The 17050-nt window shown below is 48.2% G+C and overlaps 1 protein-coding gene across 2 annotated transcripts in view; it reads right to left on the bottom strand.

The window, feature by feature from the left end:
- Positions 1-1878: 1878 nt before the first annotated feature.
- Positions 1879-17050, bottom strand: part of KCNH4 (potassium voltage-gated channel subfamily H member 4) — a 51595-nt gene continuing 36423 nt past the window's right edge. For both annotated transcript variants that reach the window (XM_079949357.1, XM_079949358.1), the window contains exons 10-16: positions 16467-16716; positions 15145-15359; positions 9171-9209; positions 8397-8761; positions 7386-7492; positions 5585-5661; positions 1879-4352 (exon numbers count right to left, since the gene is read on the bottom strand). In XM_079949357.1, the coding sequence (XP_079805483.1) occupies positions 3819-4352; positions 5585-5661; positions 7386-7492; positions 8397-8761; positions 9171-9209; positions 15145-15359; positions 16467-16716 (1587 nt within the window). In that variant the 3' untranslated portion in view covers positions 1879-3818. The remainder of the gene's footprint in view (positions 4353-5584; positions 5662-7385; positions 7493-8396; positions 8762-9170; positions 9210-15144; positions 15360-16466; positions 16717-17050) is intronic.

The following is a 17050-nucleotide window of genomic DNA, read 5'->3' on the forward strand; positions in this document are numbered from 1 at the left end:
AGCCTTCAAGGATTTCATAAAAAATAGCCTGTCACATTGTTAAGCTTTTGCTATTTGGCTGTACCTTGAAGCACTTAGTAGTAATACTTAACATATACGTTATTTCCTGAGTGTTCAGAACATGCATTCTATTGTTGCAATCCTCGCAATAGCCTTAAGAGGTCACCAACATGCTGCCCATGGACACCCACAGAGGCTTTCCCAAATGCCATAGGCTGAAATAAGGTTTGAAAGAAGTATTCTTGTGGCTGATAGAATAGGCTGTGCTTGATCGTGGTGTATATGTGGTGTCCACCAGTTTCTCCAGTTTGCAAATGTGCCCAAGGGCCCCCAAATATTGGGGACTTATGCTTAAGGAAGATCAGTTTTATCAATCCCATGTTGCAGATTAGGGAGAGGGTGCTAAGCATGAGCTGGAGCATGGCCGTCTTCACCCAGGGGTGTGGGGCACCTGGGTGCAGAATTATGGGGGGTGCCAGGCGTCCGTTGCTGAAGCTGCCTAAGCTCTTAACTATCTACCTTGGGGATGTCCAACTAGTTCACCAGGATGCATCTGTTCCCCCCCCCATGGTGTCTCTCATTTTCACATGAAGACGTAGGTTATTGCTACTCCCAGTGGCGTAGCGTGGGGGGTGCAGGGGGGGCCGGCCGCACCGGGCGCAACATCTGGGGGTTAGGGAAATCCACGGGTTAGGGGGCGCAAATCCATGGGTTAGGGGGCGCAAATCCATGGGTTAGGGGGCGCAAATTACTTGCCTTGCCCCGGGTGCTGATAACCCACGCTACGCCACTGGTTACTCCCTCTTTAAAAGCTCAACAACTTGCCCCCTAAAAAAAGCTCAACAATTTTGACCTGCCCCCCAGCAGCACATATCCTAAAGACGGCCATGCTGAAGACCATCTAGAGTGTTCACAGTAGGCAGAAGGTAAGGATTAAACCACAACCTTCCTGACTCATAGCTCTCTTGGAGACTAGATTGCATCACTTCTGATAGTTTAAGTCAGCCTATCAATTTTTTTAAAAGGTGGTTTTAAAATTTTATTGTGTTTTTATTATTTTTTTTTTTAAAAAATGATTGGTTGCATTGAGTTAATTCATGGTAATTTGCGTCAAGCGCTTCTGAAAAGTAAGCAGTGATGAATTATAATCAACCATTGGGACACAATTGAACAAAAATTAGTCTCAACAGAGCCCTGTTGCAAGCAGTTGAATGGAATGGGATATCAGTCTGATCCAATGTGTGTGCTGTCATAGCACATGCATGCAGACTGAGGCTATAGGTCATCTCTCACCCAGGTTGCGTTTCATGTTGCATTTGCATGCTGTGCTACACATCAGAGGGTGTCTTCACCCGATGCACATTACCTGTTTGGTTTCCCACCACCACCAAACCCCTCTTCTAACTCCTGTTCATGCGCTGTCATCCGCACAAGTGCAATGGCTGTTTCAAGTGTACACACCTCAGCTTAACAATCAGATGAATCTGGCTTAAGTTGCCCTTTCGGATCAAAGTCCGTCTGTGGAAAAACACAGCAGGACTGATCCACGCTTATAACTCTTCCCAGCCACAGTCCCTGCATGCTTTAAAGTTCTGTATTGGAGTATCCTTTTTTGTAGGCACTGATTGAGCTTTGACACCTTTGGGCTTAGAAATAAAGAACCAGGTTTTGCAGCCGGAAATGGTTCAAGCTGTCAGGATATATTAGCCTCCAGGGAGGACAAGAAAGAGATTGGTTAATTAGAGAAAGTCAGTCAATCTACGTTCTTTAGATTGGAAAAAAGAGGACAAATGCTGCAGCTTTTACCCAGAGGTCTCTCTCCTCTTTTTTTTTTTTTTAGATTACCCCCACCCCCAGCCATCAGGAACTGCTAGAACAGAGTAGAAAAACAAATTATTTAATTTGTCAGACATTTTACGGAAGGATAACATATCCCCCTCCTGCACCCCTTTTCACCATAAATAGTAAAAGAAATAAAACAATAATTTAGTAGAGGGGGGTTGGCCCTGCAGCAGGATTGAAAAGCAATCAGTGATCATAGAAGAGGCTGTGTACACACTGTAGTTTGTTAAGGATTGCTAGGAATTGTAACTCTGAGAGGGATAAGTTTGGAGGGGAAATTCTCAGAGGGGGGAAATGTGCTTCCAGTGTGCATTAAAAGTACAGTCTGTACACTGATTCTGAAGGTTTTAGGGGGAGGAAAGAAAAAAGTAAAGATGAAATAAATTTGAAGAAAAATTCCCTAGTCGTTTGCTCCTAACATGCTCCAGCTTGAAGAAATATGCACATATATTCTGCTCCAGAAAGAACTCTGTCATGGGGTGTCTGCTACAAATAATGGAATCTGAGCCTCATTAAATGTAGCAGAGTGGGAGATGGGCAGAGCCAACCTGTAGGATAACTACTAATGGAAATTCTCCTGTGCAAGCTTAAATGAAACAGGATTATAGGAAGCTGCCTTATCCCAAATCAGACCATTAGTCCAGTATTGTCTACACTGGCCGGCAGCAGGTCTCCAGGAGCCTTTCCTGGACCTACCTGGAGATGCCAGAAATTGAAGCGGGGACCTTTTGCATTCAAGCAAGTGCTCTGCCACCAAGCTAGGGTGTTATTCAGAACTATTGCTCTTGCACAGCTCCCATTCATTTCAATGAGGCTTGCACATATGAACTTCCTGATAGATTGTGCTCATATTAACTCACAGGAGGAAAGGTACCCGCCTACTTTCCCTCTGTAGCACCAAAATTTGAATCAGCCTTGTGCATCTGCATATTTAATGTTATGAGTTTGCAGGTGCCAGACTCCTCTGCGTTCCTAGATCCAGTAAGTGTTAGAATTTAATCAAAGCTTGGAAAGCTAAACTGGGTGCCAGAGCCATTCTAACCCTTGGACCAGCAAGTGTTAAAATATAAGCCAGGCTAGTTTCCTGTGATCAGGTAATCATTGCCTGGGTGATGGGTCATTAAGAGTTATGACACCACAGTCTCTGCTGTGCCTCATTCCCAAAAGGAAACACAAACTCTGGGTGAGCACCTAGAATCACTGGAATCTCGCACTGCTTGGAGATTAAGGTGGTGTGCAACAATATATTGCAACATGCCATTTGATGCTGTTAGATTTAGACAGACTTCCCCAGTCTGCTGCCTTCCAGATGTTTTGGACTACAATTCCCATCATCCCATGCTGACAGGGGCCAAACCTGCGACCCTGTTGGAGTCCAACAACACTAACTCCCATCAGCCCCAGATAGCACAGCCAGTGCTTGGGGATGATGGGAGTTATAGTCCAGCCACATCTTCCCCATCCCTGGTTCATAGCTTCAAAGCAAGCTGGACTTGAAGCCACGATTTGAAGCTGGTTTGATATACTGGCTTGCTTCAAAGCCATTGGCTAGAATTTCCAAGTTTGCACGTAGCCGGAAGCTATGGATTAAGTGCTGAATCATAATGTGTTCAGCTTCTTGGGACAATGCAAAGCACAGTATGCAAACACAGCCGCTGCCTTCAAAATGCACCAGCAAGATTCACGATTCAACTGCCTGTGTTTTTTTCTTTTAAAAATGCCTTTTAAAAACAACGTCAAAAACCCAAATGTTCGCTTAAATCTGGAATCCAAAATTTTGCTTCATTTCGGCTCTCATGGGAACAGTTGCCTCCCACATGGAAAAATTTTAAAAAATATATCTACTGGTTACAAAAGAAAAAAATAAACAACCAACAAGCCAAATCTTGGGGCCCAGCTTGCTCGGCTTCTCTGCAGAGTCCTGAGCCCTCAGCAACCATCAGGAAGAAGGTTAGGTGACAGGAGGCTACTTGGCATCAGTGAAAGGTCTCTGAGCTTGACCGGAAGTGGAAGCGTGCTGTTGGCGGGCAGCCCTGCCCCGAACAAGTGGAGAAAGAGTTCCTTGGGGAGAGAGAGCTAAGGGGGCACGGCGTGGGCGAGCTCGACCGGGAAGAAGTCCCCTTGGCTGCCTGGCCACAGTGGTGGCTTCCGTGTCCCCTGTCCGCCCATAGGGAGTGGTATTGGTATGTGGGGCTTGTGGGGCCACAGGAAGTGGAACCCCTCTGCTCCCTGGGTCCCAAGTGCTCTATGCACGAGGCAGAAGAAGGCAGGGAGTTGGTGAAGGCTGAAAAGTCTGCGCTCGAGGAGGCCGGGAGGCCGAGGGGTGGCATGCTCTGGGACGAAGGCAGCCTGCTGGTGGAAGGTGGGGAAGGCGAGGGCTGGCCACAGTTGTGAGGGCAGCTCGCGGCAGGGGCGTAGGAAGGCTGGATGGCAAGCTGACTCTGAAGGAGGCTCATCAGATGCTGCAGCTCTCGACTGAGTTGGGAGACTTCCCGGTTCAGGTTGTTGATCTGGGGAAACCAGAAAAAGAATCAATACCTAGCATTTATATAGAGCACATTGAGAGTGTCATGCCTGCTTATTTATTTGATTTATATCCCACCTTTCCTCCAAGTCATCATACATCGTCCTCATTTTATCCCTACACAAGCGCTGTGAGGCAACTTAAACTGAGAGAAAGTGACTGGCCCAAGGTCACCCAGTGAGCTTTATGGCTAAGTGGGTATTTGAAACCTGGTCTCGCCAGGTCCTAGTCCTGCACACTAACCACTACATCCTCATGATGAGCATGTATGCACTGTGTGATAATGTGCATCAATGCAAGCAGCTTTCTGAGGTGGTCCACACACACAGCGACATCATCCCCATGCTGCCCCTGTCCCACACTATTTGTTAATCTGAAGTTCATTCTGCTGCAATGACTATATCCATTTGGTGCTGAGAATGCCCTCTACAAGGGCCTGATGCCTCCATGTGTCCACACAGAAAGACATGGCTACTGGCTGTGGGCCTCTTATTTCTGATCCAATCTGTTTCAACGTCTTTGAGGCTTTTATGTAGCAGCTGGGGAAAGGGGAGGAGCCAGGACATTGGGGCGGGGAGAGGGGGAGAGAGAGAGAGAGAGAGAGAGAGAGAGAGTAAAAAAGCTCTGCCTGAGATGGGCTCCTATGAAGAATGAGGAGCAGAACACACAGGCAACTTGTTTTGTGGGGTGAGGGTGGGGGGAGAGAGAGGAGATAAAGAAAGAGAAGGCTGGCTTTGTTGCTATGAAATTGTCACCAACCCGGTGCTAATTTTAAACCCCGACACCCTGAGTCAGAAACGCCAACACCACGGATGCACAGAAAAATCAACCCCCTCATCCCTTTCCTTCCCCCAAAGGTGGGGGGTGGGGGCAGGAATAAATGCAGTCGAGCCAAACAAACAAACTAAACTAAACTAACCTGGCATTTGCAGCTAGTGGTGATCTGCAGCTATGCATCTCCCCACCCCACTTAGTTTTCAGGGTGAAAGAGACATCTGCAAACATCACCTCCTGATCTAGAGTTTCCCCTAGTCCTTGATGTATGAGGGCGTGCTGTGCTTACTTGGTGGCAAGGCAAATGCACTTTGCCCATGCTCAGAGGCATTTTAAACTTGACTTTGTATTTTCTAGGGCACAGCCCCGGCAGGGAAAACTGATGCCAGGACTGCACCCTAGTGACTCACAAATCAAATCAAATAAAGCCCTGCTGCTTCCTACCTCTTGATTCAGCCTTCGGATGTTCTGCTTTACCTCATCAGCTTCTGCAGTTGACACAGGGTTGGCTTGCTCCGTCCCTGCAAGGAAATTCAAGGGGTAGGAGGGGGAGATGAGAGGGTTAGAGAAAATACTTGCAGCAATTTGCCTTCTGCCCAATCCTCCGACACTGTGCTTGTATGAGCCAGGGGTCATCACATTGGAGAAAACCCCTAAAAAGGGAGGGTGACCTTTGGTAGCCCAAGGGTAGTAGGTGGGGCCAGAGGCAAAAGTGGGCAGAGCAATGAATATAAATGTTCGCTTTCTGAAACAGGCTAGTTTCTCCACAGCCTCCTCTCTATCCTGGCAGGCAAGAGGCATTATCCAAGGACACATTCCAGCTGGGCAAAAATATTCAAGGAGGATGTAAAGCAAGGCCACTGAGGAGTGAGGGCCACACAGAGAGGTACTGAGGGCCACATCAGACCCCTGGACCTGAGGTTCCCCACTGTCGCCCTAAAACCTGAACTGTGCATATTTCATTCTAAAATAGTTATTTTTAAATAATGAAGCTTCAGTACTGCTAGAACAAAGGACTACTTCTCACCAAAGTGGTAAGCCTGCATTTGGACTATACCATGTGAGATATAGATTTCGGGGGGCGCATAGGATATTACATATTACAACGTGGGCAGAAGCCATTCATAAATAAGTGGATGTTGTGGAGAAGGCTCCTGGCGTATCCCTTTCCCTTTCCCCTGCCATACAGTTTCCTGCCTGCAGAGGGACCTGTGGGAGCAAAGAAGCCCCATTCAGCCATGTGGCGCCCGCCATGTGGCGCCCGCCCTGTGGAACGCCCTCCCACGAGATGTCAAAGCGATAAACAACTACCTGACATTCAGAAGACATCTTAAGGCAGCCCTGTTCAGGGAAGTTTTTAGCGTGTGATATTTTAGTGTATGTTTTGTTTCTATGGAAGCCGCCCAGAGTGGCTGGGGAGGCCCAGCCAGATGGGCGGGGTATAAATAAATTATTATTATTATTATTATTATTATTATTATTATTATTATTATTAATATTATCATTATTATTATTATGTGAGTCACCACCTACAGTCAAAAGTGGTATAGTCCAAATATAGCTTAATCACTTCGGGGAGGGGGGAACCTGGTCTAATTCTGTCCCAAGAAAAGCTGACTGCTGCAACCTATGTCAATTGCACATGTTTATTTATTATAATTCATTTTACTTCCTCTAGCCACAAGATTGGGGGGGGGGGGTTTCAAGATCTAGCCATATAGAAATGAAGCCCCCACAGAAGCAGTTAGCTCAACGGCAGCTAACATGGGGCCTTCCAGATGTCGTTGAACTACAGCTCCCATCATCCTGAGGCACAATGGTCCACAATTGGGGATGATGGAAGTTGGAGTCCAATAACAACCAGAGAGTATCATGTGGGCTTCCCCTCCCTCTGGCTCTTTTTACCCTCCCCACTTTAGCCTGTTAGGAAATCCAGCCACAAAACTGGAGGGGCCTTAGACCCAGCCATTCTGCAACATCTCATGGTTCCCAACTCATTCTCTGAGTGAGCTGTCACATGTTAACTATTTTAAGAGAAATACGATCATGGCGGGTCAGCTGAAGAGATGGCCAGTCTTAACTTGATGGCTCACTAATGAGCCTTGATGCTCAACAGAGGGCTGAATCTGCTTGCTCAATAGTGTGCGAGGCATTTCTTTAATGAGCATTGAATGGTTGACGGCTAAGTGGCTTCTTGCTCTCTAAGGCAGGTGGAAGGACCCATCTCCTCCGTTGCCATCGCTACCTGACACTGGAGGCTCCTGCGCCGAGCTCTGAGTGGGCTGATCCACATTGAAACTAAAGGTTTGTGTCTCTGATGTGCCACCGTCATCTTCAATTCCATCCACGACTCTAGGGAGGTGGGAGACAGATTAGTTTAAGCAGCAGGGTGGAGTCAAAAAGTGGCAAGACAGGGTCAAGCAGTGGCAATTGAATATCGAATTTAGAACCTCCATATTCAGAGGCAGTCTATCCCTCCAAGGAAATGGAGCACTGGATGGAAAACAGACCCCCCACTGTCAGGGGCCGGATGGATGAGGAGGAGTGGTAGGTGCCTGACTCCCAAGAACTCTCCAGGGAGGTCTCGGAAGATGACACCTTAGAGCCTGGAGCCTAGTGTTGGGACACTGAGGAGCAGTCAGCAGAAAGAATAAGCTGGGAGCTGATAGAAGCAGGAGACTTGAGAGATCAAGGGGGGTCAGGAGAAGGAGGGCCTTCCAGGACAGAATTAGAAGCTGAGAGTCGCAGCATGCATGCAGACAGTCCCAGTCCTGCTGACTCTTCTCCCACTCTGACTCCCCGCTTAAGGAGTGCCAGACAGGCCCACAGGAGGAGCTCACCCCCTGCTTGGGAGTGATCCAGAGTGAGAGGCTAGAGGGGAGGGGCATGGCTAGAGCTTAGTTTCAGCAAAGCCTTCGTTGAGTTGAGATGAACCAAAGGACATTGCTGTATTGTTGTTTTTCTGCTAATAAAAAGCTAATCACGTTCCATGCCTTCTGTGTGTGCGCCTGCCCTGTGGATGTCCTGGCTTGTTGACAGCTCTCTGACACCCACCCTACACCCCAGTGCTAGGAAGTTCTCCAACCTAAATCTAAGTTAAATGGAAAGAAGCTACAGAAAACCACTGCTTCCTTCTTGAATGTATCCTATTCATTTTATTGAGGCTTTCGCAGGAGAACTCCCCAGCGGATCATACCCCATGAGCCAAATCCATTTGTCTGCTGTGGCCGTTCAGGAATGCAATGAGGACCCTTACCTGGGGCTGAGGTCTGGGGTTCCATAGTTCATGAGGGAGGGAATGAGGAGCTTGCTAGGTTTCCGGCCATTGCTGCCCTCATCAGAGAGCTGCACCTCCCGGCGACACTGCGGAGAGGGGCTACGGCCTCGGTTGCAGTGGGCTGGGGAGCGACAATTTCGCCGCAGGGCAGAGAACTGGCGTAGGTCATCTCCTAGCAGGCTGCTGAAGGAGCCGCGCCTCACGGGGCTGTTGAGGTTGGGCAAGAGGAGTTTGCGGCGGGTGATGGTGGCTGGCGAGGGCTGGAAGAAGTCCTCAGAGTCCTCGCCGTACTCCTGGATGGAGGGCAGGGGCTTCTCGGGGGCAGCACCACTTTCAAGGTGAGGCTAAACAAGAGGGAAGGAAGGAAAAAGATTCAGAAGATGGAAAGGCAGCTTTCTTATAGGTGAGGCTTAAATCACATTTAATAAACTTAGATGTGTGACCATCTGATCATTGTTTAGGTGGAGAGTATCAATCTGTCATGCAAATAAGCATTTCAAACCAGTTCATATTTGCACTGCAAGCCAGGGTGAAAATGCTCTTAGCCCTCAGGCTTTCCGGTGTAGGGGAAATAATTTTGGAGAGTACAAACTCAAGTTTTTGCAAGCAACTTACGAACAAAGTTAAGATTTTTATTTTATTTTTATTTTTTGCTTCCTGAGATCCCATCCACCCAGCCAAATTCATGTTGGCTGTAATCAATGCAGTTTCTCCACCCCCTGTGCCCTTCTGTTCCTGCAGCAAAAAAGTTACCTGGGATAAACGTGGGGACCTGGAGAATCGGAGAAGTCCCTAGAAAGGAAAACAGCAACAACAACACAATCAAACAAGAAAGACTGGGTAGCTCTTTCAGAGTCTATCAGGGTTGTTGCCTCAAAGCTGACCATTCTTGGTTGCCAGACTGACGACCACCCAACCAAAAGCTGAAGAGACAGATGCCATTTCACCTTGGTTCTGGCCCCTCTAGGAAGCGTCTCCTGCACCATCTTGGCACAAACTGACAACCATGCATTGTTTTGAGCAGGAGCTAGAGCTCATTCCTCTCCTGTGGGTGCCAGCAACTGGTATTTGCTGTGCCCATAATCCCTGGAGACAGGGCACAACCTCCAGCCATCATGGCAAGTAGCTATTTGACGGACTTGGGCAGAATGAAGCTTGCGATGGAAGGCTCTGCCTCCCTCCTTATGTGTGTCCATTACAACATATGCAGAGAACTCCCATGCTCTACTGAATACACACAAGGCGGGTCAAAGTCCACCTCTCCTCTTATTCCCATGCACATTCATTCTACCTGTCTTCATTCTACCTATATTTTCCTCCTCTGCTCACGATGCACCCTTTCTATCTATTTGCACTCCACCACCCACACCATTCTAGGGATGGACAAACTTCCATGTGCTATAGCAAAGTGTCAGGAGGGCAGGCAGGGATAGGGGGAGAAAGTTCAGGGGAATGGGGGGGCATTGTGATGACAGATGGGAGCAATGAGGTGTGGCGGTGGGCGAGGGAGGGCAGGGTTGTATCGGGAGGCGGGGTGGGCACACGACCTTTCACCTCTAGGTCACTGGTTCGAATGTAGCCCAGGCCGGTAGTGCCCAAAGCATGTTACCATCCGACGGCTGTTGGAGAGCCTACGGGCGTTTACTGGCTGGTCACGGTCTTGGTCCTAGTGGACAAAAACCACCATCACAATCAGCAGGGTGGGTAGGTGGGTAAGTTCAGCCGAGGGGAAACTGTAGACGGAGGAGGACACAAACAGGAGGAGAAATGCAGCAGGGAGGAAGTGACCTGGTGCATTGAACCAAGGGTGAACTGTACTGGAGGAGAGGATGGAGGCAAAACTGGAATGAGTTGGCTCTGCTTGCAATGGGTGCAATGGGCACCAGCCGCTGTTGCCTCTAGGCGTATTTTCTCTTGCTTAAAAACACCTTACGGGGGATGCTACATTCTGTTCTTAGTTACAGCGATGTCCATATATGACAAGAGTTGAAGCACTGCTTCCTGGGAGGTGTGAAGTCTAACAGCAGAGGAAACGGAAAGTAAGGGGAGGCGATGTGGCCTCAGCCTAAAATGAGTGACTGAGCGATGCAGTCAGCAGTTGTTCATGTTTAACAGCTCTTAAAAATAAACCTGCATTGGACTTGTGGCTTAGTAAACAGGTGGGCAAGTGGGATCAGAGCCATGGTACAGAGGGGAGAGTGGTCAACCTATTCTTCGGCACAGTTTACTTATTTAAATCCTCTCCACTCCCTTACTGAAGATATTATTAACCACGGGGAGGAGGGAGAGCGAGAGACAGGAACTTGTACTGCACCTGCCTTTCCCCCCCACTGCTTGTAGCTAACAGCAACTTTGGAGTGATGAGTGGTTTCCATTGGGAAACAGTGGAAAAGGGGGGTTTAATTCTATGGGATGTTATCATCCAAACTGCATATGTAAAGGGTTAAATGCAAGAGCTGTAGAACTGCCATACGCTCTGTGGCAGTTATGGCAGTTGGTTCAGTTATGGCAGTTAGTTGAACAGTCTTAACAGAGCAGCATCTTTGTTGTGCTGCTATCTGCTTCTGAGTCTGTAAATGTTAGCTAGTCTGTAACAGTTTAATCTATGTAAGATGTTTTAGCTACTTAAGAAACACCCACCTGCATTGTACATTTGATCTGCAACTGCAAAGCACACTAAGTTTTACAGCATGTTCTTTTAAACTCTAAAAGGGAGCGTCTTGCGTAGTTTTTATAGGAGGGAAAGAAAGAGAACTAATTAAAGGGTCTAACCACCCAGGGCTGTCTTCCCCACACTCTGCAAAAGGGAACTAGAATCCAGTTCCCACAAATCCCCCCACTCAGCTGCCCAGCCCTGGTCCAAATCAGTTTATATACACATACACCAAGAGAGCTATTTTTCAGGCAAATAAAAGATGTCTGCTTTGGCCCTCAGGCAGAAGAAAGGGAAGCTGTGGCCGGGACTTAAATGGCAACTTCAGTTCATGCGCACCAGGACTCATAGGTCTTTCAAGTTTTAGACTGTTGGTGGTGGGCTTCAGTTAGCGACCAATATTTGGTGGTGGTGGGGAAGCTCCTAGGGTGTGTCTAAGAGATTTTGCTGCCTGAGGCAAGGGACCCCACCTTCACATATAGAGGTCAACTGGGCTGGCAGATGAAGCATACTTCTACACTGAGGGTAGAAGGTTGGCAGGCCAGGATTCAAGGCCAGCCATGTGTACAGTTTTGGCCTTCAACCCCTCACTGAAGCTACCACTGCCTCCAGTATCTACTGCTTGAGGTAGCGGTCATATTCTGCCTCATGGCTCCACTGTCCTCACTCTCCTTTCTTGACCTCACTGCCAATACAAACACATCCAAGATATCACTGTTCCGTATAGGACTCTTGAGCTTTGGTGACACCTCAGGAGAAGCACATTTGGGAGAGGCCAGGGATGGGGAATCTTATATTGAGATATCGATATAAGAGATATTGAGAGCAGAAAAGATATTGTTTCCTTCATTAAAAATGAAGGCAGTTTTTTAAAACCCTCAACCTGTTTTTTAAAGATCTGTGGGGAGAAAGCTTGGCAAAAATAACTGCTGCTATTTTCTGCAAGCTTGATAGCAAGGAGTCAGCAGAAGGAACAATCCAACTTGTCGAACCTCCCTGCATTTAAGAAGAGGCAAAAGTCTTCTTAACACCCAAGGGTAGGGTGGGTGTGCACTGCATTTTTGCAATCACTTTCCCCATAATAGGACACACTTTGGTACACTTTTTCACCAATGTGCATTTGTGTGTGCATTTTTCACTAACAGACCCATTTTGCTATGCGTTCTTTGGCTGGAGGACTGCAGCGCAAACTTTAAAAAGGTAAAGGTACCCCTGCCTGTATGGGCCAGTCGTGTCCGACTCTGGGGTTGCGCGCCCATCTCGCTTAAGAGGCCGGGGGCCAGCGCTGTCCAAAGACACTTCCAGGTCACGTGGCCAGCGTGACAAGCTGCATCTGGCGAGCCAGTGCAGCACACGGAAACGCCGTTTACCTTCCCGCTAGTAAGCGGTCCCTATTTATCTACTTGCACCCGGGGGTGCTTTCGAACTGCTAGGTTGGCAGGCGCTGGGACCGAGCAACTGGAGCGCACCCCGCCGCGGGGATTCGAACCGCCAACCTGACGATCGGCAAGTCCTAGGTGCTGAGGTTTTACCCACAGCGCCACCCGCGTCCCGCGCAAACTTTAGGCAAGTGCAAATTTCAGAGGAGTGTGCATATTAATTCAGGAAGGGTGAATTAATGCAAACCGAATGAATTTATATTGCACCCCTCATGCTGGCTTTATGCTACCTCCGGGATCAGAGGTGGCGTGCCTCCAAATGCCAGTTGCTAGGGAACAAGGGCAGGAGACAGCTATGGCGCTCTTGCCCTGCTTGTCCCGGAGGCATCTGATTGGCCACTGTGGGAAATGGGATGCAGGACTGGCTAGGCATTTGCTTTGATCTACGAGGGCTCTTGTTCTCTTCTGCAGTGTTCAATGAGCATGATTCCTATTGAATGACTGGACCATTCTCCTTCTGCAAAGTCTTTTCAGCATGCCATACTTTAAAAGCGTCCTGCAAATAACTGAGTTTTGAGCTCTGTTCTAGCGGCATGAGGTGCTCCAATGAGAGGGACAGTTAGATTTGGCTTTGGGCTGTGTGCAATACACCTTGCAGGTAAAATTCTACCACCTGCTTCAGTTGTGCATATATTGGCATGTATTTGATGAGTTTGCAGCTTTTATTCTGCTTCTATTATGGCCAAGTATGTAGCTATTCAGGGCTCTGAAGTCCCACCTCTCCCCCCCCCCCTGTTTCTGAGATTTTACCATTGTTCACACACTTTCAAGCTTCTCTTTGCAGCGACAACAGGCTGAAATTTGCCATTTGAAAAGAAGCAGGCTGTTGTTCATAGAATGTTGAATTCTGTGTCTGTATACCAATTCATGTGCTTGAATGGAATCACTGAATACATCAGCCCCACTTGGGGAAAGCCTTGTTTGGGGTTGCTATCACTGTATAGGTTGCTAATTGTGTAATCTAGACTTATGAAGCCAGCCAATTCCAACATGTGCCATTTTGCTGCCCAAAAGAAGGACTCACAAACACACATTGCTACAGGTAACACTTTAAAACAGACCTGGGTAATCTGTGGCCCTCCAGATGTTGTTCGATTGAAAACCCCATCAACACTGACCATTGGCCTTGCTGGCTGGGGCTGATTAGAGCTGGAGTTCAAGAATATCTGAGGAGACACAGGTTAACCATCCCTGCTTTAAAAAATCCTGCTGCACCATTCAAACCCCAATTCCTGCTTTTATATCCCACCACCACAGTGCCTTATAGAATCATAGAATGGTAGAGTTGGAAGGTACCACAAGGCTCATCTAGTTTAACCCCCTGCAATGCAGGTGGAACAGTATATGATGCCAAATGCAGGGCCTGAACCCATGACCCTGAAATTAAAAGTCTCACGGTCTACCAACTGAATGAAGAAGACCACTTCCCCTTCCTTCCTTCCTTGCATGGTAGCGCTGGCCTGCCACCAGTCACGTATGGTGGCCCCCTAGGGTCATTGTTAACCTCCTGAACTCTGCAGCCATGTGGAGGACCTGGCAAGGTATGATGCTAGGCTGCATTCAAGTGGGGATGGGAGAGAGGGGCAGTCAAGCTGTGTAGGCCCTGCCATAACCCCTCCTCCACCTGAACATCTGTAAATAAGAGTTTCCCAGGGAGACAGCCCCACAAATGCCTCCGGCACTCTCCCCTCTGAAAACACACACACACAGAAGAGGCTTTTTTCTTCGTTTTGCAGAAATGAGGATGCCATCGTCTGTGCTGTGTATAGCACTTCAGAAAAATGCAAGATACGTCTGACGAGAGGCAACAGCGGCGCAAAAGGCATGAGTGTGCAGAGATTCTGGGATGCTTAAAACGCCACAGAAACAGTTGCCTGTCTCTGTCTGAAAAGCCACAGCTCAATGGTTGAGCCCCTGCTTTGCTCAGTTCCCAGGTTCGATCCGTGGCTCCTCCAGGTAGGGCTGGTGGAGAACCCTGTCTGAAACCCTGCAGAGTTGCTGCCAGTCAGTGTAGACAACACTGAGCTCTATGGATTTTTGGTCTGGCTTAGTATAAGGCAGTTTCCTATGTTCCTATGAAGGCTATCTGGATCTGAGGAACAGGTGGGGGAAATAGGTCAGACTGGATGGGATGCTTTTCACATCATTTGCCCTTGACTGCTGTTTCTTTCACAGATTGACAGCACACACACTCCTATTGCATGATGGCAGGGGCTAGGGCAGATTTAACCCTTTGCTTCGTGCTATGCTCTTAATCCAGATGGGGCCTCCTTCCCATGCTGACATTTTTTTTTTGTTTTTTAAAGAGCTTTTCACCCAGGACAAGCCACATGATAAACATGGCCCTAGTCTCTCTCCCTGCACCCCCCCCCCCGCCTGCTCAGGGAAAGAGGCAAGATGCAAATGGTGGAAGGGCGCTGATGGAGTCGGAAGCACTGGAAACATGAATTATCATGGTCTAGGAGTGATGATGGTGGATGTGTCTTTAGCAGGGGATGTGAATGATTCCTGGGGAAGGGGAAGGGTCTGGTCTTGGTGGGAACTGGCCCTGTGTGGTCAAATGGCTAGAAGTACAGGTAGAAAGGGGGAGGATAGGCTGGGATCAGGGTCACCTGCAGCACACAAACATCCCTACCTCAATCTCGCTGCCCTCCCGCAAGTTGAAGGTGAGGTCCTGGTGGATGTCGGCCATGAACTTGGCAGAATATTCGGGGTACAGCTCCAGCACCTCGAAGAGCCCGCGCAGGCTGATGTACTGGAGGTCGCAGTAGGTCAGCGCCTTGACGTCTGCATTGGTCTTGATTACTTGGTCTTTATTGGGCAGGTCAGCCCCAATGAGGTCCCCTTTACCTAAGGAAGACGAGTCAGGATTTGGGGAGTGCCTGAACGGGGTTAGAAGCAGGGAGGCCACTTGTGTGTCCCCTAATCTCCCCCCGTCTTCTGCTGGAGGGGCTCGAACTGGGAGTCCCATGGGCTAGGGTTGAGGCTTGGACTAGCCTAGTGAGCTGTGCGTGCTGTCAGATCTCAGAGCCTTTTCTAAGCTCACAAGGGGTGTCCCTTGTGTCAGCAACATGTCTCTGGACTGGACAGCAGGAACCTGGATTTCCCTGTCATCAAACCAAGAGCCGTTGCCTGCTTTATGCCAATGGTGTATTCCAGAGCAGGATTAATATAGAGCAGGGAACTTGTGGACCTCCAGGTGTTGTTTGTCTCCAACTCTCCATCATCCCTGGCCAGCACTGCTAATGGTCAGGAATGGATGAATTTGTCAATTTTGGTTTATCTTGGGGCAGATCCATGCTATACACTTAAAACACATTTAATGCATGTGGCCTCTCCCAAAGAATCATGGGAGCCGTAGTTTGCTGGGAATTGTTCTCTCTTTGAGGGTGAAACTACACTTCCCACGATTCTTTGGGGGAAACCATGCACTTTAAATATCTGTTGAATGTACTTCCTGGTGTGGATCTGCCCTCAGTTTCTCAGTTTTTGTATCTTAAATTCAGTTTTCCACATTTCCTCAGCAATTTGCAGATTTAACAGAAATCCTCAAGAAAATCAATCAGCATTTTAGTGCAAATTTCTTATAATAAATGTATTTTTGTATGCAGTTTTGTCTAATGCACACATTCTTGCAAGCAAGTCCCTCTAACATAATGAATTTTTGTAGTTAGTTTCACCAATATATGCATTTCTGTGCACATTTCCCCCTAACATACACATTGTTTTGCAAACTGCTTGACCAGAGAACTGCATCGCAAAATTTGGAGAAGTGCAGATTTCATGTATTAGTTTGAGAAGCACAGATCAGACAGTTTCTCATTAAAATGCAAACAAAACGGAATTTTGCCCTAGCCCCGACACAGAGCCTATTTGTGGCCTCAGCCTGGCCCTAATACCACCCCCGCATCCCCAAAGAGACACAGATTGCACTGTGCGGCTCTCCCAGAGTCTTACCTAAAATGGCCAGTACAATGTTGTCCTTAAGGACTTCAAGGGAGCCTGAGCAGACAAAGTAATTTGCTTGCAGGGCGTCTCCCTGGCGGAGGAGATATTCCCCGGGGGCGCAGAAGGATGTCTTGATGTGCAGGGAAAGGGCGCGCAGGCAACCACGGCTGGCGCTCTCAAAGAGCGGCAGCTGCAAAATGTCCTTGTTCAAGTGCATGGCGATGTCCGCTCGTAGTTCATCTGGGAAGTCCCGCAGGAGCTGAAGGGAAAGGGGGAGCAGGGAGCATCAGCATGGGGTTTGGTGCAATTGGAGTCTACTGTGCCGCCACAACCCACAAATGGGCCGGGGTCTGACCCCCAGGCTCCTCTCATAGCCTGTTCCATTTTATCCTCCTTTATGTAGGAGTGCTCTTCAGCCCCAGACCCTAAGGCCGTGTCCAGATGACCTGTTCCATTGAGCATCCTTCCTGATTTCTATTCACAAAGTTTGCAGAAAATTTAGACAATATTGGTTAATTATCCATTCTGTTTTGTTTGTTGGGAGGTTAGACGACCTCATCTCAAATATCTCACACTTTCCTAGTATATTTCCC

The sequence above is a fragment of the Podarcis cretensis genome (assembly GCF_951804945.1).
Source record: "Podarcis cretensis genome assembly, chromosome: 13".
Classification (NCBI taxonomy): Eukaryota; Metazoa; Chordata; class Lepidosauria; order Squamata; family Lacertidae; genus Podarcis; species Podarcis cretensis.